General features: G+C 32.8%; 4 protein-coding genes across 8 annotated transcripts; 3 read left to right on the top strand and 1 right to left on the bottom strand.

Annotated features, from left to right (window-relative positions):
* Positions 1-1370: 1370 nt before the first annotated feature.
* Positions 1371-1794, bottom strand: LOC128888666 (transcription elongation factor 1 homolog). Its single transcript, XM_054145737.1, has 2 exons — positions 1577-1794; positions 1371-1503 (listed from the first exon to the last, which is right to left on the bottom strand). The coding sequence occupies exons 1-2, from the start codon at positions 1690-1692 to the stop codon at positions 1371-1373; spliced, it is 249 nt and encodes an 82-aa protein (XP_054001712.1). The 5' UTR covers positions 1693-1794.
* LOC128888664 (uncharacterized) lies at positions 1608-2784 on the top strand. Of its 2 annotated transcripts, none has more exons than XM_054145734.1 (4): positions 1608-1702; positions 1789-2131; positions 2210-2338; positions 2413-2674. In XM_054145734.1, exons 2-4 carry the CDS (start codon positions 2115-2117, stop codon positions 2537-2539), a joined length of 273 nt encoding a protein of 90 aa, XP_054001709.1. In that variant the 5' UTR covers positions 1608-1702; positions 1789-2114; the 3' UTR covers positions 2540-2674. The 2 variants fall into 2 exon arrangements, with proteins under 2 accessions (XP_054001709.1, XP_054001710.1); XM_054145735.1 differs by lacking the exon at positions 1608-1702 and having other exon boundaries at positions 1991-2131; positions 2413-2539; positions 2647-2784.
* Positions 2785-2969: 185 nt separating this feature from the next.
* LOC128888601 (methylenetetrahydrofolate reductase (NADPH)) lies at positions 2970-4990 on the top strand. Of its 4 annotated transcripts, none has more exons than XR_008460290.1 (6): positions 2970-3465; positions 3547-3767; positions 3914-4074; positions 4139-4461; positions 4543-4761; positions 4941-4970. XR_008460290.1 is itself a non-coding variant. In XM_054145622.1 (6 exons), exons 1-6 carry the CDS (start codon positions 3282-3284, stop codon positions 4589-4591), a joined length of 849 nt encoding a protein of 282 aa, XP_054001597.1. In that variant the 5' UTR covers positions 2970-3281; the 3' UTR covers positions 4592-4990. The 4 variants fall into 4 exon arrangements, 3 of the variants coding, with proteins under 3 accessions (XP_054001597.1, XP_054001596.1, XP_054001598.1); XM_054145622.1 differs by having other exon boundaries at positions 2970-3325; positions 3415-3465; positions 4543-4990; XM_054145621.1 differs by having other exon boundaries at positions 4543-4988.
* A 28-nt stretch (positions 4991-5018) lies between these two features.
* Positions 5019-26516, top strand: LOC128888588 (probable citrate synthase 2, mitochondrial). The gene is made up of 4 exons (XM_054145594.1): positions 5019-5171; positions 23449-23604; positions 24134-25057; positions 25172-26516. The coding sequence occupies exons 1-4, from the start codon at positions 5127-5129 to the stop codon at positions 25436-25438; spliced, it is 1392 nt and encodes a 463-aa protein (XP_054001569.1). The 5' UTR covers positions 5019-5126; the 3' UTR covers positions 25439-26516.
* The last annotated feature ends 3 nt before the right edge of the window (positions 26517-26519 follow it).

Raw genomic sequence — 26519 nt, 5'->3', positions numbered from 1 at the left:
CTAAGTCGCATGACGAGGTTACGAGAATCCACTTTACCATCGAAAGTTCACTTAAGTTCGCACGCGTCGCTCTCAAGCTTTCCGCGGCATTTTTTTTCACGCACTTTTTCTAACAAGTATATTCCACTCGGTGGAACGCCATCTTGGCTGCGCTATAAAACATCCGCTGAGTGATTGCGAGGGAACGACACCCACAGCTGGCTAAAATATGTCTCTCGAGCAATAAATAGTAAATTATTTATTTTATTTTACGACTCTGACTCGTACTTATTCAAATAAAATGCTATTTTATTTATATTCAGTTTTTGAATCGTATTTGGATGTACTATTACATTTACATTATTGTAGGAATTAGTAATAAATTTAACGTGGACTAGGGTTTGAACTATTCGTAGAATTTTTCTTTATTCGAATATTCGAACACTTGTGTGATTCAAATATTCGGCAAATATAATTTGAATATAAGTATTTAAAATACTTTGAATATCGTTTAAATAATTTTTGAATTTTATTTTTCAATGTTGAACTGTTTGAATTACCTATATTCAAATATTGAATTGTTTAAATTATATTCAAGTAACAATGAAATATGTTGAACACTTGTACAGTACCTAAATATTTTTACAGTTACTATGGTTCCAACTATACAAAAGACTTTCAGCAAAAGAGAAAATAGCAGAATTATTAATTGCATTTTGTTCATTTTAAAACTTCTGAAGATCTGTGTTCTGTTCAATTATTGGAATAGTAATATTTAAAAAGTATATAAAAGTGAACTATGTAAAACATAACATATAGCAGTTTATAGATTACTAATATAAAAACCTTAATTTTTGTAGCTTAATCTTTCTTCAGGCAGTAAACCTCAAGTGTACAATAAAATACAAAAATATTTTTAGGTTGTGCTCTTTTGAAGGTCAAATACTTTAACTTCTGTATATAATAAATAGTTTCAATTACAATCTAGGATTACCTATGATAAAAATCGTTTTATTTATAATGCCATTATGCTGTGACATAACAATTGTTCTAATAAAAACATTTAGTACAAAACATTACATGCTTTTGTTTTTTCTGTAAATATATTATTACTTTTAAATATACTTAACAAATAAGTATCATATATCTATAGTACGATATAAATATAGTTATGTGAATATTATGACTAAAATTAGTATGATTTCATACAGTATAGTCTAATAGAATGTATATAACATTCTAATCATCAATGTTTAAAATAAACGAAACAAAATAGTTCTCCCATTGCACATTTGATGTAAATTCACATTACAGAATACTGACATTTTAGTAAAAACAAAAAAGAAAAGTTTATCAGTACTGTAAATATGATATACAGAAGTAATAAAACTTCAATTTGCACTTTCACATGCGTCAATCCAATCATTGTATACATCCAGAGGTTCAGAAAGTAAATTTATTGTTGTTTGAAAATCTTCTAAGCATACCCTGCAGGTAATTCTTGCTGTATTTCTTGACTTATCCCTGTAAATGAAAAAGAAATTGAAGGATAAAAAATGTAAACAACAGATATTGATAGCAATTTTGTTATACCCACATTTTAACCTCACATGATTTCTCGTGGTTACAAAACGGACAATTAAATTGTGTATCTAAAGGTTGTATAGCTTTCTTTTTACTTGGAGGTTTTCGTTTACTTTTCCTACGTCCCATTACGCTTCAAGTATATAAAATTACGCGTATTTTTATTTAAAAAATTGCATTCACCGCGTAATGTACCAAGCTTTGATACTATTTGTGTTGTTTCAGGAATCAGCTGGAAACGGCAAAACACAGTACATTCATACAAAATTACTAGATTTATGTGCACTCACATGTACTTGAAAAACGCACACTTTCACATTGATAGCACGTTGAATAGATAATTTACTTGTTTTAATTGTTTTTTAATTTTCATTTTAAATATCTGAATTGCTGTATTGGTTAATTTGTTTTGGGAGGTTGGCGATCAAATATTATCCATAAAAGATTGCGTACATTGTAAACAATGTCTATATAAATATTATTGAGACGTTTTCTTAATTGTAATTGGGAAAATACTTTAATGTTAATGAATTAAGTGATTTTCTGATGCTATGAGTACTCTAAGTGTGTATCCTTTGAAACAGTAATTTTTTGGTATAGTATACATTTTTATAAGTTTTGCTTAAATAACCTTAATTTTAAATAGAAATTTATCTATACCTTTCCCATCGGCAAGGGAGGCAGAAATTATTTATCAAGTCCTTAGAGTTGATAAAGAGCCTTCAAGAAGTGGCGTTTCAAAAGATTTGACATTAAATAATAATATTTTGCAAGTGTAAGTTTATTGTGTATATTTATAATAATTATGTTTGTACATTACATTCCATTGTTAATGTATTATTTTTATAGATTATTTTCTGGAGCCGAAGCAAGAAAAGTCAGAGTAGCACTGACATCATTTTTTGATAGTTTGATTTTAGTAACTGAAACTATTCAACAATTTGGACCACCTGCGCCTACTTATAATTATTATTAAGTAAATATTATGTAAAATGGAGCATACTCCTGCTCCCTATGGACCAAGATCCGTTTATGGATATGCTCTGTATATAGGATCAAATATGCTTTTCTTTTTGTTCTTAGTTTGGGCAATAGTACCAGATCAAACATTACATAATTTAGGATTAACATATTGGCCTTCCAAGTATTGGGCAGTAGCAATTCCAATTTGGGCTTTAACAGCTCTTGCTACCTTTGCATTTCTTATTTATCCAGCTTTAAATTTATTGATGACACCAAATGTAGACGATATTGCAACTATTACAGATAAACATTCGCATCCCAAGAAAGAAACAGTTTCAGGTGGCATACCTCCTGTTTTTGATATTCCAATAACAGAAGTTTGTAGAAAATTATATTTACCAAAAAAGAAGTAAAAATAAATTGTATTATGAACACTAGTAATATTATGATAAATATATTTCAATCTTTCTTTCAATAAAGTATTTTTGTAAACTAAATATAATAACCGATCTATATCTGTTTAATTATTTATATGAATATATTTATAGTATATTTGCCACGTTGTTCTGCATTTTTATTTATTTTGTCGTTCTTTTCAAGAGATTACTCCCACATGGAATTGGTTACGAATTCCATGTATTACACAATCCGATGTTATCAAAATTGGTCTCATATAGTTCCGAGGATAAGAAGAAAATACGTAGTCGTAACAAGTGTTTTTTTCGGTGACACGATGAACAAATTTGTTCGGGAAAATGAATCACGGGAAAAACCTGTTGGTGATAGTGAATGCAATAAAGTTACGAGTTATTTTCCACCTAAAAACATTGGAAACGAAATCGTTGACTTGAGAAAATTATTAAAAGATTCATTTGATGCAAAATTTAGGTTTTGTAGTTTCGAGCTTTCACCCATAAAAAATAATGACTTTTATCAAAGGTTTGTATATACATTATGTATTACGTAATACATAATATGTATATAAGTATGTCTTTTCGTTATAGAAATTTGCCCTATTAGTTTTTTTGCAGAGATGAATAAGTATCGTCCACTCTTTTATGCATTAACGTGGCATACGAAAAATATGGCAAAAGATTATCCATCTTTAGAGGTGATTCGACAATTTCCAAGCAATACAATTCTTCATATAATCATTGGTAACTTAACTCGCGCAGATATACTAATTATTTTAAAGAAAGCATTGGATTCTGGAGTAATCAATATTTTTGTATTAAGAGGAGGTAATCAGATATTTTTATAGAATTATTTGAATCTCAAATTTCCTGTTTCCATTAAATATAGCTACCCCCCTCTTTTATTTTTTGATTGACTTTCAATCCGAAGTTTTAATTAATTTCCGTTGAATTTTATAAAACCGAATTTCCAGATTCTGCAATTGCAAATACTGACTTTCCACACGCTGTAGATTTAGTGCGTTTTATAAGAAATGAATTTGGGAATATATTTTGCATATGTGTGGCTGGTTATCCTGAAATGCATCCAGAATCGCCATCTAAGGAATTAGATTTGTTATATTTAAAAGAAAAAGTACATACTTTATTTTTACTTTATTTAACAAATGTATAAACGTTAACAATAATTTCATTTCAAGGTTGACGCTGGTGCTGATTTGATCATAACTCAAGTCATTTTTGAAGCAGACGTTTTTATTAAGTTCGTGAATGATTGTAACAAAATTGGAATCAATGTTCCGATTATTCCCGGCGTTTTATCCATTCCTAGTTATGCGTCTCTCGAGAAAATGTCAAAAATTTGTAATTTTAGAGTACCACAGGGTATTGTAGACATTTTACAACCAATAAAAAACAATGACGATGAAGTGCGTAACTATGGAATAGAATTAGTTACAAATGTCATCAAAGATATCCTTGCAAGTGGAACTACTTCCGGCTTTCATTTGTTCACATTGAACAGGTAAATTTTCAGTTCTTTTTTTCAATAAATAAAGGTACAATATACAATATACATATATATTCGTGTATTTGTGATTTGTAGAACGTCGTTGTCATCAGAAATATGTAAGAAATTAAATATTTCTAGATGATCATCCGAAGATGGAAAAATAATTACGATTCCAAAAAAAAACAAATGACAATTACAACAGTTTTTGTGTTCCAATATTGTACATCTAAAGAATAAACATACTCGTATTACCCGCCAAATTAAAGAGCAGCTACCAATCGTTAAAAGTCCCTATACCGACGCGTCACTGAGGTATTAAAATATTCAATTTATATAATAAATCGTATGAAACATTTATTAAAATTGTGATAAATTGTAACCGTTGACGACGATAATACAATTAAACCTTGCGCTTTACTCTCCTAATGTACTGGTAACAACGATGGTAAAATCAAACTTATTCAAGATTTTTTATGAACGTAACGTGGCAGATTTATAGATACAAATGATCCTTCGAGGATACCTCCCATTGTGCGCATGCGCTGTTGGCAATATCCATGACTAACTAGCAGAGGAGTTAGTTGAGTTGGGCGCCAGAGCTCCGCGTGGTCAGTTGGATAGTTGGTTTGACGGTAACAAGAAAGAAGAAGGATCCGTAAGCCAGGATATTAAGAACAATGGCACTCTTCCGTTTCAGTCCAAAACGCTGTTTAGAAGTTCAGGTACGTGACGAATTTATCCACCGAAAATTGATCGGTCTTAGAACGCAATATGATGTTTGAATGATACTTTAACTAGTGCACGTTGTTCCGGTGCGAAATTCGAATGGCGAGCAGATGTTTGTCACGTATCGTTCATTTTTATGATATCAGCGTCTATATAATTAAGTCGATAATAATTTAAGAGTACACGCATTATTTATTCCTTTCGTGGCATCAGAGCTTTGGACACCGTTAAGAGTCAAAGACGCCGCGAGTTCTAGATACGGAGTAGGCGTTCTATCGACCGATGGCCTAGTAACTTATTTTATAATACGATTAGGTCTGTAGGTGGGCAAATTCGAAAAATTCCGACGAACTGTGCTCATCAGCGGTACTCGTAATTCATATTAGGCGAGATTTGCTCGCGAATCAGAGATACAACTTGCTCCGGTTGCGATTGAGAGTATTTTGACGTATTGAACGTGGCTCCAGTAAGCACCTTTCCGTAGCTCTAACAATGTACATTATTTCGGCCAAATGCAGATAATACGCGATCATGGCACTGCATTGATTTATGAAATGCACAAGTGACCTAGAGTATTACGAGAACGATACAGCGAATTCATGCTACATAATTTTGAAAGAATTTACATAAAATTGTATTTTAAGCGACATAAGATTTACCTGACCGACGGAACTTTGCATTAATTTAGCTAAGCTCAATAGTAGTTACGTAATAAATATATAGAAGGCACGCAATCCATACTATCCACTCTAAATTACCAATCAAACAGAAATAATAGTTTGATAAACGATTTATAGGTTTAGACAGTATTCAAAGAAAAATACTATTTTTTCATATTTCCATGCAATAACATCAAATTAATTTGCAAAGTGTTTTCCACGCATACGGAAATATACGTTTGAATAGAAAAATAATTCGTAGCAATGCTGTGCACTTCATATTTATAAAACCCGTCGGTGTGTGTAAAACATTATGTCGACGTTCGGTTTCTTACAGCTTGAAATGCAGAATTTCTTGCGACTGCGGATGTGACAGAACGCGAAATTTTGGCTTCAGTCATTCACACTAAAAATAAAAGGTCGTTCGATTCGCCCGAAATTGAGAGCTGTCAGTCGATTTCTATTACGAGGGATTTTTTCGGACTCGTGCAGCACGGCTGTCTACGTAGCCAAACATGAATCCTCAACCAAAATGGTCCGTTGTCAGATTATGAGATCTCACGTTTGTAGGTCACAAGAACACGCTTCGCGCGAAATACTTTCGCGAGAGGATCTCCTTCGGTCGCACAGATGCCCATTGAAGAGTGCACGGCAATTACAATTTCGTAAGGCACGATAATTTTAGCACGAATTCGAGGTCAAAATCTGTTTCGTTCTCTTGATCTACATTGGTCGTGACCTGTTCATGACAGACACCTACTTATCGATCGAATTTCGAATCGGTCAAGCATTAGACCAGCGATGTCCATTCTTTTTTGTAACCAATGAAAGACACGTTTTTTTTTCACAACCTTTTTCCTTACTGGGATGAACAAAATAAAATAATGTTTTCTAAGTCGAAACTGCAAGTTAGAACAAGAGATAAATACCATATATTTCTATTTAAAAATATATACGCAGTACTAATGGCTAATTTCAATTATCGAAGCTTCTGGATATCAGTATCAAAAATACGCTCTACAATAAAAATTCTAATCTTGTGCAAATCGTCGTGGTATCATTTCATAAGCGACAATATACAGTGGGTGTAGAAAGTATTCCTACACCGATCAATTTCCCAAAAAACTTTTCTGTGAAATTGTACTTTCTTAACTTATTTTTTTTTGTACTCAATGATATATTACATATTCTCGGAAGTCTCTAAGATAGGTATAGTCCAAACAACATTTACTAATTAATATAATTTGTGAAATTAACAAAAAAATGCGAAAACTGGGTAAAAGTATAGAAGCAATAAGTATTTGTACGATTCTTATGACGAACCATTTAAAGTAGAGTTTGTAACGTAAACACATTCATTTATTGTTCCGTACGAATTAGAAAACATCAAATTACCAGTAAAGTACTTTTAACATTTTCGACGCCAAACATATACTCATGACAATATTTACGAAGCTAAAATTTTGTTCTTATGCAATTGGGAACTATACATATAATTCAATATTCGCGTTAGTATCTAGTTTTGCAACCTCGTCAAAATTTACAAATCCTATCCAAACTTGTTTACTTTAACATCTGATCTTCAAAATAATTTTTTTAATTCCTTTGGGAAAAATCCCTGTCACCTATATATGGGTGACGTGGCGAACAACTTGTTAAAAAAGGTTCTAATAGAGGAATGGAAAAAGATCCCACTTCGAATAGCTAATAATTTAGTTAATTTAACGCTTAGAAGAGTTGCAATAATTATAAAATCAAAAGGAAATCCCACGAAGGATGTATTATATACTTAAAAATTAATATAGATTTCTTTTTTTTTTTTAATGAAGTTTTAAAAATTAAACTGTAGTGCGAATACTTATTGCTTCAACATTTCTATCGATTAATTGTCTTTTTCTTGTTAATTTCGCAACTTAAATAAATAGCAATTTTTTTTTTGTAATCTATCTATTCTAGAGATTTCCGAGAATATGTAGAATGTCATGGTTTATAATAAATAAGTTAATAAATTATAATTTTACATAGTTTGTTTGGAAATTGATCAGTGTACGAATACTTTCTACACCCACTGTATGTACACGTAGGTATCGGTTAGCGTCGTTTAATATTTAATCACATTGTTCGTTTAATTCCACTCCCCCGTGTTGCTTGAGGACGAAGCATCGCGCTTAGTATAAAGTTTACGTCTATTCGCAGTGATTTTTGGCAGATTCGAAAATTTCTCAGCCAGCTTATAGATGGTCTGGCCGATTACCTAATGTCATGGATATACGTGCTCGACCTTGGGATCGCGTAACGCTTTGCCTCGGAAGCGACCATTCTTTTTTCTTCTATAGAACCGAACGGTTTATTGTTAACATTTTCTCGAGTTAATGCAAGCTGTCGACACGCTGAATTGTGATCGCAGCTTAAGTTCTCGAGTTTTATCGATTGTCTATTCATTATAAGGGTCTATTAATGCGCTCGCTATAAATAATGAGAGGTATTGAATAATAGAAATGCTATGATACCTCGGCCAAGAGCAAACAACGTCCACTATAGACACAATTAAAATCATTTGCGATAACTGAATCTGAATTGATTTTATTTTCGTATTCTTTTTAACAATTTTACAGAGCGTCTTAATTTTGTTTTGGTCACTGCAGGAAACTATTATTAAAGCTTCAGCTTTTAATCACCCCTGAATTTTTTATTCGTTAATTTCTAAACTTAACTACCCTTGGTACAGATTACCAAACAAAATTCCGTAACCTTAGAATTTGATCATTTTAATTAATCATTTTAATTCAGAATCTTTCCTTTTAATTACAACATTGGAGTCTTATGGACGTTTACGAACATCGCTGACCAGGAACTTTCAGTTCAATTCTCTACTATTAGTTGTAATCGTCAGCCGCCGACAAGACGGTTTACATTTTAGTGTTAATAAAGACTGGCTCACGCTAGACACCCTCTTCGGTCATTTTAGCGCCATTTGACGATTATATGGCGCGAAATCAATTAGATAATTGTGGTTCGCGGGTGTATTCTATCTGGTGATGCCCTTCACAAGCTCGATAGTTATGTAATCAGTGATACCGAGCGCTGTATGGCACATGTGAAGTTGAGAACAATTAATTTAAAAGACTGCCCTCTGATTAAAGTGAGATTAACGTTAATCCTCCTCGTTCGCCTATAGATTTCGATAACAATTCCATTACTTTAAACATAAATTTTGTTATAGAACCCTAGTCAATTAAATTGTATTAGAAGATTAAATTATAAAATTTCGCGTCAAAGAACAAGAACCCAAATGTAACAGTCCGTAAACTGTTTAAGTCACAGCACTCGTGCCCGTCGACTTAATTATTTTAAACTGTCTTACTCATAGCGTGAAGAATCTTAAGATATTCAATTATGCTGTTAAGTTGTTGACGCCCAAACTGCAACCGCGTGGTTCCATCCCAAAACGTGTTACGTAATCTCAACATCAGTCGATGTTGCCTTAATGTTATTGCAATGGTATAGAACTGTTGTTACAATACGCGATATATTGTATCGATGCAAATTTATTTATCAACCTGAATCGTCAATGAAATTTATAATAAATAATTGCAGCGCTAAATTTTCCTTTCACTGTATAAAAATCGTAACGTATTTACTGTTACAATATTATCACAAAGGATTTCCGAAAGGAACTTAAGGATTTTATTTTTTAATAAAACACGTGTAGAATATATCCAATTTTTTATTTTAAACGAAAGTGCACATGATTGCAGTTAACCAGGAAAGATAATATCGTTCAACGCTTTGTGTACTGTATTATTTATGACGAGTCTTAGAACAGAACCTTCAATGTTAGTATAATACTGTTACAAGATTTATTAAATGCCTATATACTCTATATATGATTTATATACTCGAAGTAAGCATTGTAAATAGATAACCAACGACACTGTTAAGTGATTGCGATAGTTAAACACTGAAATTTAAAAGCCTTGAAAGCATATGAATGGGTTACCAGATAAGGTGTCAAATATCTACCTCGATTACGCTGATAGGCACATTTTATTATAAAAATAATAAAATTCTAGAATCCCTTTTAAAAAACTGTTCCTGCATAGTAATTTATTCCGTTTCGAATTTCAATCCTCGATGAAGATCGTGTTTTGTTGACGGTATTCAGGCTCGAACACGTTTGAAATCGCTGAAGATCGAAATTCCTACGTGAACACGAGCGAAGGTCAGGAATAATGGGGATAATGCAGCGAAGAAAGGAACGCATTCTCGCTGCGAAGGTTTCGATTCTGCGAGACTCTGGCCAGGAAAGGAAACAAGGTCAAAGATCATTTATATCGGAGAACATATAAATTTCGTTTCATTGGTTATTAAGAGAAATCGAAATTATTTGCATCGTCTTGAAGAAACTCCGTTTCAACCATAATTATTCCGCTTAAATAATTGTATATTATTTATCTTGAAGGCATGAAACTGTGACTGAAACATCGTTTATTTGAACTTTATTTGAACTTCGATAAAGTGCATTCATGCTAGGAAGATTCTGAAATTATGATGTCATGGTTAATCTGTATGTTGCAATGATTTTCTTTTATATCAGATCGTTGATTATCGTCATGATTGTCCGATAACTCAAGGCTTGTGCATCAGGAATAATCTTACCCCTAATCTTATTACTCTATTTCTAATCTGAATCGTTTCTTACAAAATAAATTAGTAATGTTATTGTTTGCGAAACTGGTGGCCTCGAAATTCACGCAGAAATTATATTCGTGAAACATTAGGCGTAGAAATTAATTCCGTGCCTTTCTAAACATCATAAGATTATCAAACAGATTTTAAATTTTATACAGTTGATGTAGAAAGTATTCGTGCACCGATCATTTTCCAAAAAAACTGTGTAAAATTGTAATTTATTAACTTATTTTTTATTATCAATGATATTCTACATACTCTTGGAAATCTCTAGAATAGACACAGTACAAAAAAATTAGTTATTTATATAAAGTAACGAAATTTAAATTAACTAAATGTTGACGTTATTCGGGATGGGATTTTCTTCCATTTCCCTATTTACTGGAAATTTCATGCTTTCTAATTTGTACGAAGCAATAAACTGAGATGTTTCGAGTAAGTATAAGTCATACCAGCTGGTCGCACTCGTATCTCATAACCAAAACCGAACCAAATAACTGCGATACCTGAAGGATTCAAAACTCCATTGAACATATACTGGTTACCTGCCCAAAGTACAACACGAAGAGGACACAATTTGAGTTACCCAATTCACTGAGCGTACTACGAGAAGAGGACTCCTGCAGACATTAAGCTTCCTAAAAGATATTGGACTGTACCACTTAATATAGACTTATTCTACTAACTCGTTACTGTGGTCACTAATAACCTTAGAAGGTGCATGTGACCTAAAACACAAAACAAAAAAAAAACTGATGTGTTTACGTTACAAACTCTACTGTAAATGGTTCGTCATAAGAATCGTACAAGTACTTATTGCTTCTATACTTTTACCCACTTTTCACATTTTTTTTATTTACAAATTACAAATATATATTTACAAATTATATTAAATAGTAAATGTTGTTTGGGCTATATCTATCTTAGAGACTTCCGAGAATATGTAAAATATCATTGATTGTAAAAAAAGAAGTTAAGAAACTACAATTTCACACAAAACTTTTTGAGAAATTGATCGGTGTACGAATACATTCTACACCCACTGTACGTTAATTAGCCGTGTCCCGCGGTTTCACCCGCGTGGAATACTGTTTATTTTATGTCGTTCGCATTCGACCGCGTGTTTCTTTCTGAATCAGTAGGTGATTGTGTTTTGTTTTCCGTAACTCAAATGTTTCAATCGATATATCCGATAACTGTGGCCCGCGGTTTTACTCCCTTATTGAATTTCGAAATATCTTTTCTTATTCCTTGTATACATCAGAAAGGAAAAACCTGCGTGCAAAATTTCTACTTTCTAGGTTCAAGGGTTTAGCCTGGGTGTTGATATGTCAGCGAGTCAGGGCTTTCATTTTTATGTATATGTAGATAGAAGAAGATAACGTGCGAGCTTTTTAGAGGGGATTGATTAAAATTACGTATAAAAACCAGAAACAATCTAAACGATTAAAAAGTGATAAGAATTTGAAGGGTTACGATGAGCATTCGGATCATTGTACAATGAGAACAATGTCCGATGTATGACGTCAAATCTGCGAGTATATATTGAACACTTGTTCGATGATAGCGTGTTCACTGAGCCAGAACACGCTTATCGATCCAAAATTTAATTGAGCCTTCAGTATTAATAGTGGCTTAAATCTTGGAATTCCATTTGGCCTCGTTTCTGTTGAATTTAAAATAAAAATTCAGTTAGAGGACGTACTTGCGTCTTTTTTTCTATTTAAATAATTATTCACACGAAAACTCCCGGTCGAAAATCCTTGATAACAAATTCGTTGTTAAAATTTAATTGAATTTTCAGAAATATTACTTTAAGTATTATCTGACCTTCTTGTCAAACTTGATACGTGCCATACAGTTTAGAAGCTTTTTTCATTTCCTTTATCATTTACATAAATATTGATACGAAGAGTGCTGGTCGATAATCCTTAGCGATAAAATTTATTAGCGGGGAATTTCGTTCCAATCTCGTCACCGATATAACCTTTCCGCTGTAGATTCCACAAGACGGATACATTAATCATCAACAAACACTGCTTGCAAACATTACCTTCTCCAGCTAGGTCAGTGACGTGCATAATTTTATCGAAAAATTAAAGCAATTATAGTACTCTACTTACATTGTGAGAAATGTTAGATAATAGAAAATTCTTGCAAGTCTCGATGAAAACAGTTAAATAAAATATTGTAGATATTATAAATATTATTCATACAAAATAGAATAACTTAATATTATTTAATTAATCACGTGGATAGAATGTGCTATTCCTTTCTGTATCGAAAATATACAAAAATAAAAGAATTACTATTATAATGTAATGTTAAATGATTAAATAGAACCAAGGAGGAAGTCCAAATCATTCACGTAATTATTGGCGAACGAAACAAGACCTCTATATGTTAGACGATACAAAATTAGATTTCTCTAGGTGGCACGTGAAAGTTAACGACACTATACATCTGATCTGTACATGAATGACTTTAAAAATAAATATTAAATGTTAACCATGTTCAACATTGGAAAGCAGACACGATTTAAATTAGGTACACTATTGTGCATTTTATACAATACATGCCTTAGAAATTTATGTTGGACTCTCTCCAACATTACTTCATACCAGAGACCAGCGATATTTTATTCCAATAATAGATGAAGAATAGAAACACCCTACAGAGATTTAATAACTATGCTCGTTCGATCAATTATTCAAACAAGCCTTTATTCATTTACAAATGGTACGGCGTATATTCGATTTTAAATTTTAAATGGAGGTATACATTATTTGAATGAAATGCTAAAGATATTGTCATTTATTCGTTCGCCGCGACTACGTTTATTTCGTTATTAAAAAGCAAAATTTTACAACTGCTTTTGAAAAACTCTGTATAAATGAATAAAACAAACAATTACTATATGAATAATAAATTCATCGTTAATAATGAATAAGTGATCTCAAGGAAAATTCGACATACGCTTGTACGTATTATTTGACCAATGATTACGTTAATAATTCACTTGCTCCAGCGGGTTAATTAATACTACGTTGTAACACTTAGTGATTATGTGATACCGCGGGTCGCATTCTCGTTAGCCAGATCGCGTATTGAACTTTGTTCGTAACAGACTAATTATCGCGCATCGGAAAAAGCTCAGACTGAAAAAACGAATATTGGCTACTACTATTTACGCGTCAGCGATTTCCCCTTCTGTCTTCTCCCCTTTTTTTATTCCCCGATTCTGCCATGTTACCTTTACTCGCGTATCTAGAGTTGGAGCTGTAGACACAGTGTTTCATTAATATGAACGCAGCTTTGGGGCTGAATCAACGTAGAAAATTAATGAAGCTCATATCTGACCTTGTTACAGAATTAACGTTCATACCAAGCTGACACTAGTATAACTTGCTCTATTCAGGCATCTATAGTTAAGGGGGTATTATCGTTTAGAAGTTTGTTTTTTCAGTAATTTTTAGGAATTAATTTTGCGAAAACTGTCAAACCTACAGTACCAGGGTTTTTTTATGCATAATAAAATACGTTTAAAGTAACAACACAAATTTTTATGAAATACTTCATTGAAATCTATACAAGTTATATGCGCTGTTATGCAGGTTGTCGCGTGAGACGCTCGTTCAATCGGGCGCACAGGCTGGTGGCGGTTCTAGTCGTGTGAGACAGAAAAATAAATTTTGTTTTCAATCTATATGAATGTAGTTATCGTCTGAACTAGCATTAAGTAAGTACTACATATTTTATCGGAATCGCAGCTGTTTGAAAATTAAAGTTCAATTTTCCCGGAAAATTCTCAGCGAAAATATGAGAGCAGGGCTAAAATATTCAAGCTATCGGTATAACTCTAGAGCACTTCAGACCATAGATGATAGTGCCCTCGAAATGTGTGTACAACCAGAAGTCAGTCGGTCCAATAGTTTTTGAAAAAAACGTGCGCCCGATTTGAAAAATGTCGTTTCGAGATAAAGCGTTTAAAGTTTGCTATACATTTAGCACTAATACCGGTGAACAGCCTTTAAGTCACTGTAACTATGAGAGCTCTACGAATTTCAAATTAATATTTTAGAGGCACTTTCTCAAAACCCCAAATTATAAGAAAATGCAAAAAAAGAAACGAATTTTTGAAGTTTTTAGACGATAATACCCCCTTAAGGGGCGAGGGTCATGTAGAATTCAAAATTTTGACCTTTTTTTTTTTTGTTTAGAAAATTAGTTTACCATTTGAAGAACGTGCTCCGACCATTTCAGCTAAAACTTCGAAGTCTAAATGTACCTACAGAGTCATTAAAGTGATGCGCTCCGAACGGTACACGAAGGAATATTTTTAGATCCGGAAACTTTAAACGCATTTTTCTCTAAACACAAAATTTCGCGTGCCGTGCAATGTAGCTTAGAGATTTCCAGCCGATTGCTATGAAACTTGGCACAAAATATTCCTTAAACTATCCTCGTTTGCATCAACCTAAAGGCTTTTATAAAAATTAAAATAAACAATGTTTTTAATCATTTTTTTTATAACAAGATTTTTTTAACGTGGCGTGAAATTTTAAATTTAAAATGTTTTTTTTTTCAATCGAGGTTGATGCAAAGCGCGTTACTATATCTTAACGAAAAATTGGTGGATTTTTTATTTCCAATAATTAGAGTGTGCTGTTCATTAATTTATGAATATATTTACTTAAAAAAAATTATATAGATTATCTAGATGCTACAAAATAACAATTAATTAGTTGTAAATAAATATATATAACGCACTCTTCAAAAATAATTCGCGAAGAAGCGGTTGTTTACTTGACGCTCCCCCCTTAAGAGGGGATCATGCACTCCAAAACATGCACCTGTTAGGGAGTTAGGGTGTTTTTAAGCTAAACGATTGCACAGAATTTCTTTAAACTTATTATTAATATACAGTGGGTGTAGAAAGTATTCGTACACGGATCAATTTCCAAACAAACTATGTAAAATTATAATTTATTAACTTATTTTTTATAAACAATGACATTCTACATATTCTCTGAAATCTCTAGAATAGATGGATTAGAAAAAAAATAGCTATTTATGTAAGTTGCGAAATTAACAAAAAAAAGACAATTAATCGATAGAAATGTTGAAGCAATAAGTATTCGCACAACTGTTTAATTTTTAAAACTTGATTAAAAGAAAAAATAAATTTACATTAATTTATAAGCATATAATACTTCCTTCGAGGGATTTCCTTCTGATTTTATAATTATTGTAACTCTTCCAAGCATTAAATTAACTAAATTATTAGTAGACTGCGGATCTTTATGCATTTATAGGAAATTTGAATGTGCAAGAACCTACAAAATGCACATAATATGCAAGAATATAAAAAAGATCGAAAGTAAAGTTCATGTTGTAATATTCCCAGAATAAAATATATTCTTATTTAAGTTCAATTTTTGTAGGCACGTTCGCGAAGATTTTTGCATAAAGATCCGCAGTCTAATTATTGGTTATTCGAAATGGGATCTTCTTCAATTCCTCTATTAGAGCCATTTTTAAAAGTAATTTACTGGAAATTTGATGTTTTCTAATTCGTACGGAGCAATAAACTAATGTGTTTACGTTACAAATTCTACTGTAAATGGTTCGTCATAAGAATCGTACAAATACTTATTGCTTCTATACTCGTACCCACTTTTCGCACTTTTTTTTGTTAATTTTACAAATTATATTAATTAGTAAATGTTGTTTGGACTATATCTATCTTAGAGACTTGCGAGAATATGTAAAATAGCATTGATTATAAAAAAAGAAGTTAAGAAACTACAATTTCACACAAAAGATTTTTAGGAAATTGATCGGTGTACGAATACATTCTACACCCACTGTAAATACTTATTAAGAATATCCAAGTATTACCCATCAATATCATCAAATGAATACTTTTCACATTTAATAAATAAGGACCTCGAGAAGTATCACTCTCTCCTTAATATGTCCGATTAATATCCATTTAATTCGAAATATAATAATAGAATTAATTCCACGAGCATTGTCTCTGCTTGTGAACGAAATAAATAGAACATCGCAGAGCTGACGATATCATTAAAATAATCGTAATTGGGTTCGATGGATCGGTCGATGGTTAAAGGAATTAAATGAGAAAAGGTTAAATCTCTATTTGATTTGCAACGATACCCGCAACTGAAATAAAAGTCACTGACAATCTGTTCAATTAGTATTTCGTTACATCATTGCGGCCGCAAGTTGATATCCGTCTTGCGTTACGACCGAAGTATATTGTTACCTGCATTTCAAACGATAAATTCCTCGATATTAACTCGTTGTCCCGCGACACGTAGCGTGTAAGATATACCATTTCGTTACTCTCGTGTGTGAACTAGAAATGTTCCATTCCGTGCTTGTAGAAAAATTGATTTTCCGATCGACCATGAAAAAGTCGACTTCTACAAAATCTTTCTCTTGAAAAACGATTCAAGAAATCATTTTTGTAGACACTAATCGTATTTTACATGTAAAGGGATTTTCAAAAGACGGTTTAAGATTTTGTTTTTTTTTGATTAATGGATCGCCTGTTTGCTTATTAAATAATATATACTTAAATATTAGGTGAAGAAATTAATTCTGTGCCTTTACATTCATATATTTGTAATTCTAGTTGGAGCAGAAATATTTCCTTCCAAGTTCTCCATTTGATTTTCATTACAATGAATCTACACAATCAAAGTCTCAACCTGATGGACACTGCTAACGAACTTGAATAGCCCACAAAATTTGGTTATTGTTGTTCTTTTAACAGACAACAAGTTCACTTAACAATTATTACATGTAGAAATTAATTTTTTAATTATTTATAACTCTAATTTAAATAGAAATATTTACCGGTCATTTTGAAAAATGTGACTAAGGAAAGATTAAAGGTCATACGATTTTCTATTACAACGAATGATAAGTTTACTTATCAGGAAATAAGTATATGGGAAACTATAGGAAAACACGGAATTCATTTTTGCACCTAATGAATTTCCAGGTCGCGAAAGTAAATGGAAATCGTTGGGATGAAAGTGAAAGCAAAAACTCTTGAGAATGGTATGCAAGGTGTACCCCCATATAACGCGTTTCCAGCTGATTTCTCTAATAATACTGGGAACAGCACCAGTTTCTGTTTCAACATCTTAACCCTTTGCACTCGAGAGGTGACTCTCAGTCACCATTAGGTTTCACGCAGCAAATCTACGATACCTAATGTTTCTTTAGGTTTCATTTCTTTGGAGCTCAAAATGTCAATAAAATGATTGTCGGTGAGGTAAAGGTGGCCTTATTCTCAAATCTAGATATGTAGCTTAGAATTCATAGCAATAGAATGTTAAGAAACATTTCGAGTTGCTAGTTAGATACCAGAAAAAAAGGCCTCGAGTGCAAAAGGTTAGTTAACGTACTATTTAGAAACAATCTTCGACTTTGAGGAGAAATCCTTATTTAATCTTTTAATCTAGTCTGACATTGATTATTGCATTAATTACCATATATTGTTACTAGTTATATCAAAAGCCTTATCTGTTTTCATGTCTGTTACAATTGAGCATTGTGAGTAGACGACACAGTTAATAAATTCCCGTAGGTAAACACTAAAATTAAAAAGCCTATAAATAGCAGGAAATAATGTTTCAAGGAAGTTTCACACAAGTAGTTGCAAACTTGCAAACAGATATGAGGTTTTCTCATAAAAAAATATATGTAAAAGTATCAAGATGTCGTTCTGCCTGTTACGTGTTTGATAACAATACTTTATCGCATAAAACACTCCAGTGAACCTTGATATACAAATAAGAATATGTTCAAATTTTTACACATTAAATACACATTTAATTGATTCTCTGGAATCGTTCCTCATTAATTGTATCTCTTTTTAATTTCGTTATTCTTCCCTGCTCTTCTTTTGGAAAATTTCTTAACTTGATCCATATAGCAAAGTCTAAAATTGAATTTATATTTTTTTGTTTATTAAAGAAATTTTAAGGGAACATAGAGTACGTTCATGAGTCAAGACTACATTAGTAAAGCGAAGTTAGATTTTCATAATCCGTTAGGTAATTCGTAACTATCGCGTACGTAATGTTTGACGTACATAATTGGCAGCTTTCCAAATTGTTTCACTTCCAATGTAATCGTCTTCCATTGAATGTCATTGTGGTACAAAGGACACAATTTTCTTATCACGTGTGCATTATGTAGCACGGTTTAAATTATACAACACGTGAAATTACTTATTTTTAGTCGACGACTTATTTGAAATTCTGGCAGTTTTCCAGATACAACGTGTACTAGTCGTAAATAATACTTGTATCGTTCTGGTGACGTATTCATACGTTTCCGATTCGCGGATACGACACCGATCAGGAAACAACGTACAAAATACTGAAATATTCAAATGGCACATGCCTTTTGTCTAATAATAGATCGTGCACAGGAAATATTTAAGAATAATCTTATACGAAGCATTGAACGAATAAAGTGGTTCTTGAATCGATTTTTTCTTTATCTGCTAGTAATCACGTGTTCCTAATAATACTTACAAGTCACGCTGTTACATAAAAGAACCAAGTTTTCGTATCTTGATAACTGTTTCTTTATTTGATTACAATCTTTATTATTTAATAAAAGGATTGTAGATGATTAAGGGGACTAGAATATCGGGTTTTTTTTATTAATAAGGTGGCCTTCGAAATTGTTTAATTAATTTATGATACCGATATAACGATCCCCTTTGTTCCAGTAAATTTCCCAAAAGTATAAGTTTAGTTTTAATTGTAAGGATGAATTAAGAAAGAAATAATTGTTAAATGTTTATTCAGATCAGAATTCCAATATTAACAATAGTAATCTGTGTAGTTTACAAGACGTGTACAATGACTGATAGATTCAATAGAAAGGTCAAGGTCAATGGCAATTTATATTCAAAAGCATATCGTACATTGAAGACGGTTTCGTTCGTAGTTCTATACGTATAATCACTTACTAACACACTTGCGCCAAAATGACGCTGATTCTGGCCGTATCATTCAGCAGGGAGCAACGCCAGCAAATCAAAAGGAAAGAATAATCTTTGAAGAACGTTTTACCTTTAATCCACTTTCCAATATTTCTTTCATTTATTAGAAAATAATTCTTTAATAATACATTGCTTGGAGAAGTTGGTCCAATTAATAATTATTTAACTGAAATGAAAAGAATGTTCTTTGATCTAAATTTTATCTTTTATCTACTTCCCAAGAAAATAATTCTTTTAATTATTATCTCTTCTCAGAAATAGTAATCCCAGTCTGTCGTGATTTACCGATTTACCAACAAATACTCCGTTCGGGAAATTGGCCCCATTGCGTTGGCAACTCGGAAAAATAATTACTGAAATGAACTCGAGCTGAGTCGATATAGGTCGCAATACATATTTATCTGAATGGTGTAAATGTAGTTGAAAAAAACGTACCGTCACGATTAGGCATCGGCTAGTAGAGCCAGCATAACCGAACAGTGTTCCTTTAAAATGCCACATTCCTAATTGCCACAGTAGTTGAATGTATTATTTATTGACAAGTTTTTACTTTCATTTTGCGGATTAATGCCTCGTGACGGTTATTTGAATTGCAAAACGCTTGTAATGATTATTCTTACGTCGAAGTGTAGATTGAAGAACTCTTGCTAGGCCTGACCTTGTATGACCTTGAACAGTATTACATCACATACAGGGTATCTCGTTTCGATCGTTCTCGAATATCTTTAAATCTATCGACTTTGTAGTTATTTCTTTTTTTTATTTACATAAGTAAGCAAACAATTATTTACTGAATACTTTATAGTAATGTACCAAGTATACGAAGATTATTTAACTTCCCTGAACAATTAAAGACATTGAAATTTGGTCCGACGAAGGCGATTATCAGTTAATTAGTACGAGTTCATCATTCGGCAATTAAGGTTTATCGATGAATGTCAAAATCCAACAGGAACTCGGTCAGTATACCCATTGCGTTTTTGTCGAGATTTTACCTCGACCTAATTCCTCATGGACGTCACAAAACGCGGTCGTATATCGATGTTTGCACCGAGGTTTGCCATGGATTTAGTACTATCTTGAATTGAAGATTCCTGAGTCGTTAGCAAAACAAAAGAAACTGAAGAATTGGTTTGAGAAAATAGGTTAAATAAAAGTTGTACATCTCGATTAGATATGAAATTGTTGTCAAATATGTTTTTTTCGAGAAACAAATATTTCTCGAAGTTCTTCTGTCTCGAATTATTTTTCTTCTATTGTTTGGAAATCTTTTTTCTCGTAGATAATAAAAATTTGTCCTATGTTATTTAACACAGTATGCTTCATTTTAACCGAGGAAGTGAAAAATCATTTTTATAGACAATTTGTTATTTTGACTAAAATCGATAGAGGCGACCTCCTTGCGAATTCTTAAAAATTCATTCTTTCATTTTGTTTAAAATTAGGTTTTCACTTTAGAAGAAAACTTTCTATATGTTTTTTGTAGGGTTCCGTGAGATCTACAAGGAAAAAAAAGTTTCGATTCGAAATGTTCATTATTAACAGTGCTGTAAATTTTTGGGAACAATTCTATGATGTTATAGAATATAAATTTTGTACTTAGCATTTTTCCAATATGTCTTATGGTTCCAAAGATGTCAGCAAAAATATAAATAAGCAAAATTATTTGGAAAGAATGTTTCCACCCTTAAAACCGTTTTTGGTCTAAAATGTAAGAGCAACAATTTAATGGTTTGATCATCCATAAAAGGTACACGATTATTGTCCATTCAGCGTGAAATATTATATCGGTCGATTGGACAATGCGAAGCATGTTCTGAAAAGAAGAATAATGGCAACCGGAAGTTCGAAACAAGGAACAGGAAATCTGAAACGTTGAGACAGACACTAGGGGGAGGTAGCATTCATGAATTTTTGCCGTCTACATGCTCCCATTACCAACAAATTATAATTGATAAAAAATTCGAAAGATTAACAAAAAAAATCAATCCTATATATATACTCTTATACCATCCACATTATATTCATCGAATATTTGAATCGCCCGATTATTCAAATATTCCTATACAGAAAAAAAATTCAACGGTTATAGTCCCAACTTTAATTTTGATACGTTATCACAGAGCAAAGTTTATCGATGCAATTATTATGAAATACTCTGCTAAAAATAAGCCCATCATTTTGGGACGAATATTCGAGAATTTAGTACTGGACTTCCTATTTCACGATATATTCACCGATAGAGTCGTAATCGATTCGATCGATACGATGTCATTCGCAATACTTTTTTTTTTTTTGTTAATATAGCATTAAACGGTGTACTTTACTATGGTCTGCAATTTGATAATGAACTTTAACGCGAGACCCGTGACCTCGAGGTGAAGCTCGTGGTTTATAGAAGTTCTCATGGTCTTCGATACTATCCGCATAAAGAAACTAAAGAAAAACGATAATCGTATGACAACGCTCATTGATATCGACACTATTGGAATGTTCAATAATGTTTGAACTATTAATTCTGAATTATAACTGCCGTTCAACGTTCGTAATTCCTAATATTATCAAATTTAATTTTATATGAATTATTTAAAAAATAAATAAGTAGTAAATACAATTAAATGGTATGAATATTATGCATACGTATAATCCTTAAATAACTACGATATAATTATAACATAGATATAGCAGATAAATATTTTATTTCACACAATTTTTATAATTCCGTAATAGAAGTGAAACAACTGTTGTAGATAATCTACGTTGAATTTATTTATTGCTGGACATCAATTTTAATGTTCGCGAAACCGTCACGACATCCCGCTCACGTGTGAGTTCTACGAAGCAAATGTATCATTATGTGCCATTCGTTCATTTTATGTAATCTACCAGTCACGCACGTTTGTTCGTTAAACTCGAGTACATTACTATGTACTTCGATTCCTATTCATAACGAACATTTATTTTAATTTACATTATTTATATATTGACTCTTTTGCAGATGTACCGTTAATTAGATTTTAATAAAAATAAAAATAAATCGATACAACTTGTATTATATAATATTACATGTATATAAATAATGCACTGTAAGTTTAAATCTCATATATATAATAATAAATTATACATAACATGTAATATACATTTGTAATACAATTAACGTTTCCCAAAATTTATATAATAATTATAACTCTCTTATTATGCAAGTTATGTTATGTTTTACTACCCAATGAGAACAACGCAAACATCATATACCATTTCTCTTTTAACAACTTAAAATGATTTCCAAACAGAATTTTTTTTTACGCAATTTAAACTCTCTGATAAAACTGAAATCTATTGTCACGAATTTGAATGACAAAAATATTTTTCAAAAAAGCAGAGGTGCTCGTTTTATCATTATTCTTGTCGCAAATATTTGATAACGAGAGAAAGTATTGCTATTTCTTTTCACGGTATAATGAGCTCACCGAAGCACGAAACAAAAAACTTTCAATGCCATCGAGTGTCTGCTGATGGAAACGATACGATAATCACAACCGGAGATCAGTAAAAAAATTATTCGAATAAAAATAGCGTGAGACGATTTATTTTCCACGTTTCTTTCATTAAACAGATTTCCTGATAAGCTTCCATTCATTCAAACTCACTTTAGAATTTAGATTCTAATTGCTAATTATTATGGAAAAAGGTGCACGCCAAAAGTTATCGATTATTTGTGCTGCAAAATAAGATCTTTGTCTAGATAAGAAATTTCCCCGACAAGTAAATAAAATTTTAATTAGATTTTTTATCTAACTGTTGTTTGTCTGACTTTAATACGAAGTCATTTAATTAATTCGATTTTTTTTTTTTTTTTTTTTTTTTCAGAAAATAACTTCCACCGTCTTCGTGAGACCGTTATCCGATAGTTCCACCGATCTGAAGAAGGTTCTGACCGAGAAAATTCCCAAGGAACAAGAACGTGTCAAGAATTTCCGCAAACAGCATGGAGGCACCAAAGTTGGAGAAGTTACCGTAGACATGGTATGCGTTTAATCATTATGCAACATTTCTGATGTATCATGCGTATCGTAAGTATATGACGACAAGTAAACTTATTAATTGTAAAGATGTTGGAAATGAGATAATAGGTCGTAGCGACGAAGAGAACACGTATGAGCATAGCATAAACGTCACGTTGACCTCACAACGCGAAGGAAGAATTTTTTTTAAAGAAGATATAGTCAACCGGTTATTTTTTCTAGCGCTGATAAGAACTGTAGCGAATGAGCGTATGTCGCGTGCTTATCATGTGATCGCGATACGCATATAATTAACTGGCTGGGAAACTTCTGTCCACTTGGAAGCACAGGAATTGTCTATTGCAATGAGTACTTTTATTAAAAATTATATCAAAAAGTTAATACAACATTGGTGGACAGTATTTGAAAAGAAACCTTAATTCAATTTTATGAACATTTTTTTTTTAATACAAATTCAATTCACATGTAGAATCAAATAAGTTCTATTACCAAATATGTTACCAAATAGTTTAATTATCATAACTTTTCAGATGTACGGCGGTATGCGTGGAATCAAAGGTCTCGTATGGGAACCGTCGGTATTGGACCCCGAAGAAGGTATCAGATTCCGAGGAAAATCGATTCCCGAGTGCCAAAAGCTTCTGCCAAAAGCTCCCGGAGGTGCGGAGCCGATTCCAGAGGGTCTCTTCTGGTTGTTGATCACCGGTGACGTGCCCACGGATGCCCAAGCGAAAGCCCTTTCTCAGGAATGGGCGTCGAGAAGTGCTCTGCCCGAACACGTGGTCAAAGCATTGAACAATTTGCCCAAATCAGTTCATCCAATGACTCAATTCTCTGCTGCCATCACCCTTCTGAACAGCGAGAGCGAGTTCGTCAAGGCGTACACCAAGGGTGTACACAAATCCAAGTACTGGGAGACCGTCTACGAGGATTCGATGAACTTGATCGCTAAATTGCCAGTAGTCGCCGCCACGATATACAGAAACATTTACAAGGGTGGCAAAGGTTTGGGATCCGTCGATGCTGGCAAAGATTGGTCCTGGAACTTCGCGAATATGCTTGGCTACGATAACCCCCAATTCATCGAACTGTTGCGCTTATATCTGACTATCCACTCCGACCACGAAGGTGGAAACGTTTCTGCTCACACGACTCACTTGGTAGGCTCGGCGTTGTCCGACCCGTACCTGTCGTTCGCGGCTGGCATGAACGGTCTGGCTGGACCTCTTCACGGTCTCGCGAATCAAGAAGTATTGGTGTGGCTGGAGAAACTACGCGCCCAAGTTGGAGATAGCCCCAGCGACGAGAAACTCAAAGACTTCATTTGGAATACTCTGAAGAGCGGCCAAGTTGTTCCCGGATACGGACACGCTGTGCTTAGGAAGACTGACCCTAGATATACCTGCCAGAGAGAGTTCGCGTTGAAACATTTGCCGGACGATAAACTGTTCAAGGTAAAGTATCTCTATGACTTTATTTGAAAGTATAGTGTCCTATCATTTTATGTGATAGGTTAATAGATAATGTGTTGGATTTTTATGTATAATCGATGATGTTTGTGTTTCCAGCTCGTTGCTCAAGTATACAAAGTTGTTCCTCCCGTCCTCTTGGAAACTGGCAAGGTCAAGAACCCGTGGCCGAATGTAGATGCTCATTCGGGAGTTCTGTTGCAATACTATGGAATGAAAGAAATGAATTACTACACCGTCCTGTTCGGAGTATCGCGTGCTCTTGGTGTGCTCGCTTCCCTCGTCTGGGACCGTGCTCTTGGACTTCCGATCGAAAGGCCCAAATCTTTAAGCACCGATCTCCTCATGAAAGCCTGCAAAGCTTAAAGGACAACATCTCTTTATTTATGGAAAACGAAACAGAATCATTGAAACCTCTAAGTTCGTGTCACACCATCGTCATAACCTTCAGCAACAAGGAACTGACTGCTTTATATCATGTTACGAATGTTATCGATGCACGAAAAGTGTAAATCTCGAACACATTTCGAATTCATTTTAATATGACTTCAAGGAAGTCGTTTTAATTGTCGCGTCTTATTAATAAGACGCGAGGCTAGGTATTAGAGACAATAAAAAATTATCTCACCTAATATATTGTTCAAACGTAGACATTCTAAAATAAAATTTGGTGGTGTGTTATATCGTAAAATAGTTGACCTATATTTTTTTCATCCGTTAACGGTGTATATACTGTACACGTAAATGAGGTTAACATTTTGCGATATGTAAAACCACATATAAGAAATATAGATTGGTCCAGTATACATAGTTTCAACTGCCAAGCCCTTAAATAAGAATATAATACCATGCGTTAACAGTAGACACGGTTCATTGTAAATATATTTGTCGCTCTACGTTTAACTTAAATAGTGACAATTTTAGAAGTAAAAGAAAAAGATGCAAATCATTGTAATAAAAACTAGTTAACTCACGAAAATGATCGGTATAAAAGTTAGCTGTGTGCGTAGTCAACGTTATGCAGACACTGTTTTGTAATCTGACAGACACTGCCGAAAGATATCCGAATTTTTCGAATGCAAATGAATCGCAATAAACATTCGACTACTATAGTAAAAAGGCATTGCGTGAATATTACATCATGTTTCTCCAACAAAATATTTGCAAAACGCAACTGGCCTTAGTAAATTATGTAAAATAGAAAATATAATGCATAGGGCTAATGAAATATGTAAACAATATTGCAGTGTTAGCGCACTAATTTTTGGTTCTAAATTCTACGAATATGTTGAAAAAAAATATGGCTCAATCACATCGATCGTTACACTTTACGTAAATTAAAAAATATGACCAGTGGTAGATCCACTGCTACAAGAATGAGTGAGTGTGTGCGATACTTTATTTATAACGAACGTAAAAATAAAATAGATCTTTGAAAATTGAACAT

This window comes from Hylaeus anthracinus, unplaced genomic scaffold, assembly GCF_026225885.1.
Source record: "Hylaeus anthracinus isolate JK02 unplaced genomic scaffold, UHH_iyHylAnth1.0_haploid 11994, whole genome shotgun sequence".
NCBI classification, from domain to species: domain Eukaryota; kingdom Metazoa; phylum Arthropoda; class Insecta; order Hymenoptera; family Colletidae; genus Hylaeus; species Hylaeus anthracinus.
This window is presented reverse-complemented; position numbering and strand designations above follow the sequence as displayed.

Excerpts from the sequence above, each read along its gene's own strand:
- LOC128888666 (XM_054145737.1), bottom strand. The coding sequence starts at position 1,692 with ATGGGACGTAGGAAAAGTAAACGAAAACCTCCAAGTAAAAAGAAAGCT. Across the intron at positions 1,504-1,576 it reads AAATCATGTGAGGTTAAAAT|GGATAAGTCAAGAAATACAG; the intron begins GTGGGTATAACA and ends TTTCATTTACAG.
- LOC128888664 (XM_054145735.1), top strand. Across the intron at positions 2,339-2,412 it reads AATAATAATATTTTGCAAGT|ATTATTTTCTGGAGCCGAAG; the intron begins GTAAGTTTATTG and ends TTATTTTTATAG.
- LOC128888601 (XM_054145621.1), top strand. The coding sequence starts at position 3,059 with ATGAATATATTTATAGTATATTTGCCACGTTGTTCTGCATTTTTATTT. Across the intron at positions 3,768-3,913 it reads TATTTTTGTATTAAGAGGAG|ATTCTGCAATTGCAAATACT; the intron begins GTAATCAGATAT and ends CCGAATTTCCAG. Across the intron at positions 4,075-4,138 it reads TGTTATATTTAAAAGAAAAA|GTTGACGCTGGTGCTGATTT; the intron begins GTACATACTTTA and ends TTTCATTTCAAG.
- LOC128888588 (XM_054145594.1), top strand. The coding sequence starts at position 5,127 with ATGGCACTCTTCCGTTTCAGTCCAAAACGCTGTTTAGAAGTTCAG. Across the intron at positions 5,172-23,448 it reads AACGCTGTTTAGAAGTTCAG|AAAATAACTTCCACCGTCTT; the intron begins GTACGTGACGAA and ends TTTTTTTTTCAG. Across the intron at positions 23,605-24,133 it reads GAGAAGTTACCGTAGACATG|ATGTACGGCGGTATGCGTGG; the intron begins GTATGCGTTTAA and ends ATAACTTTTCAG.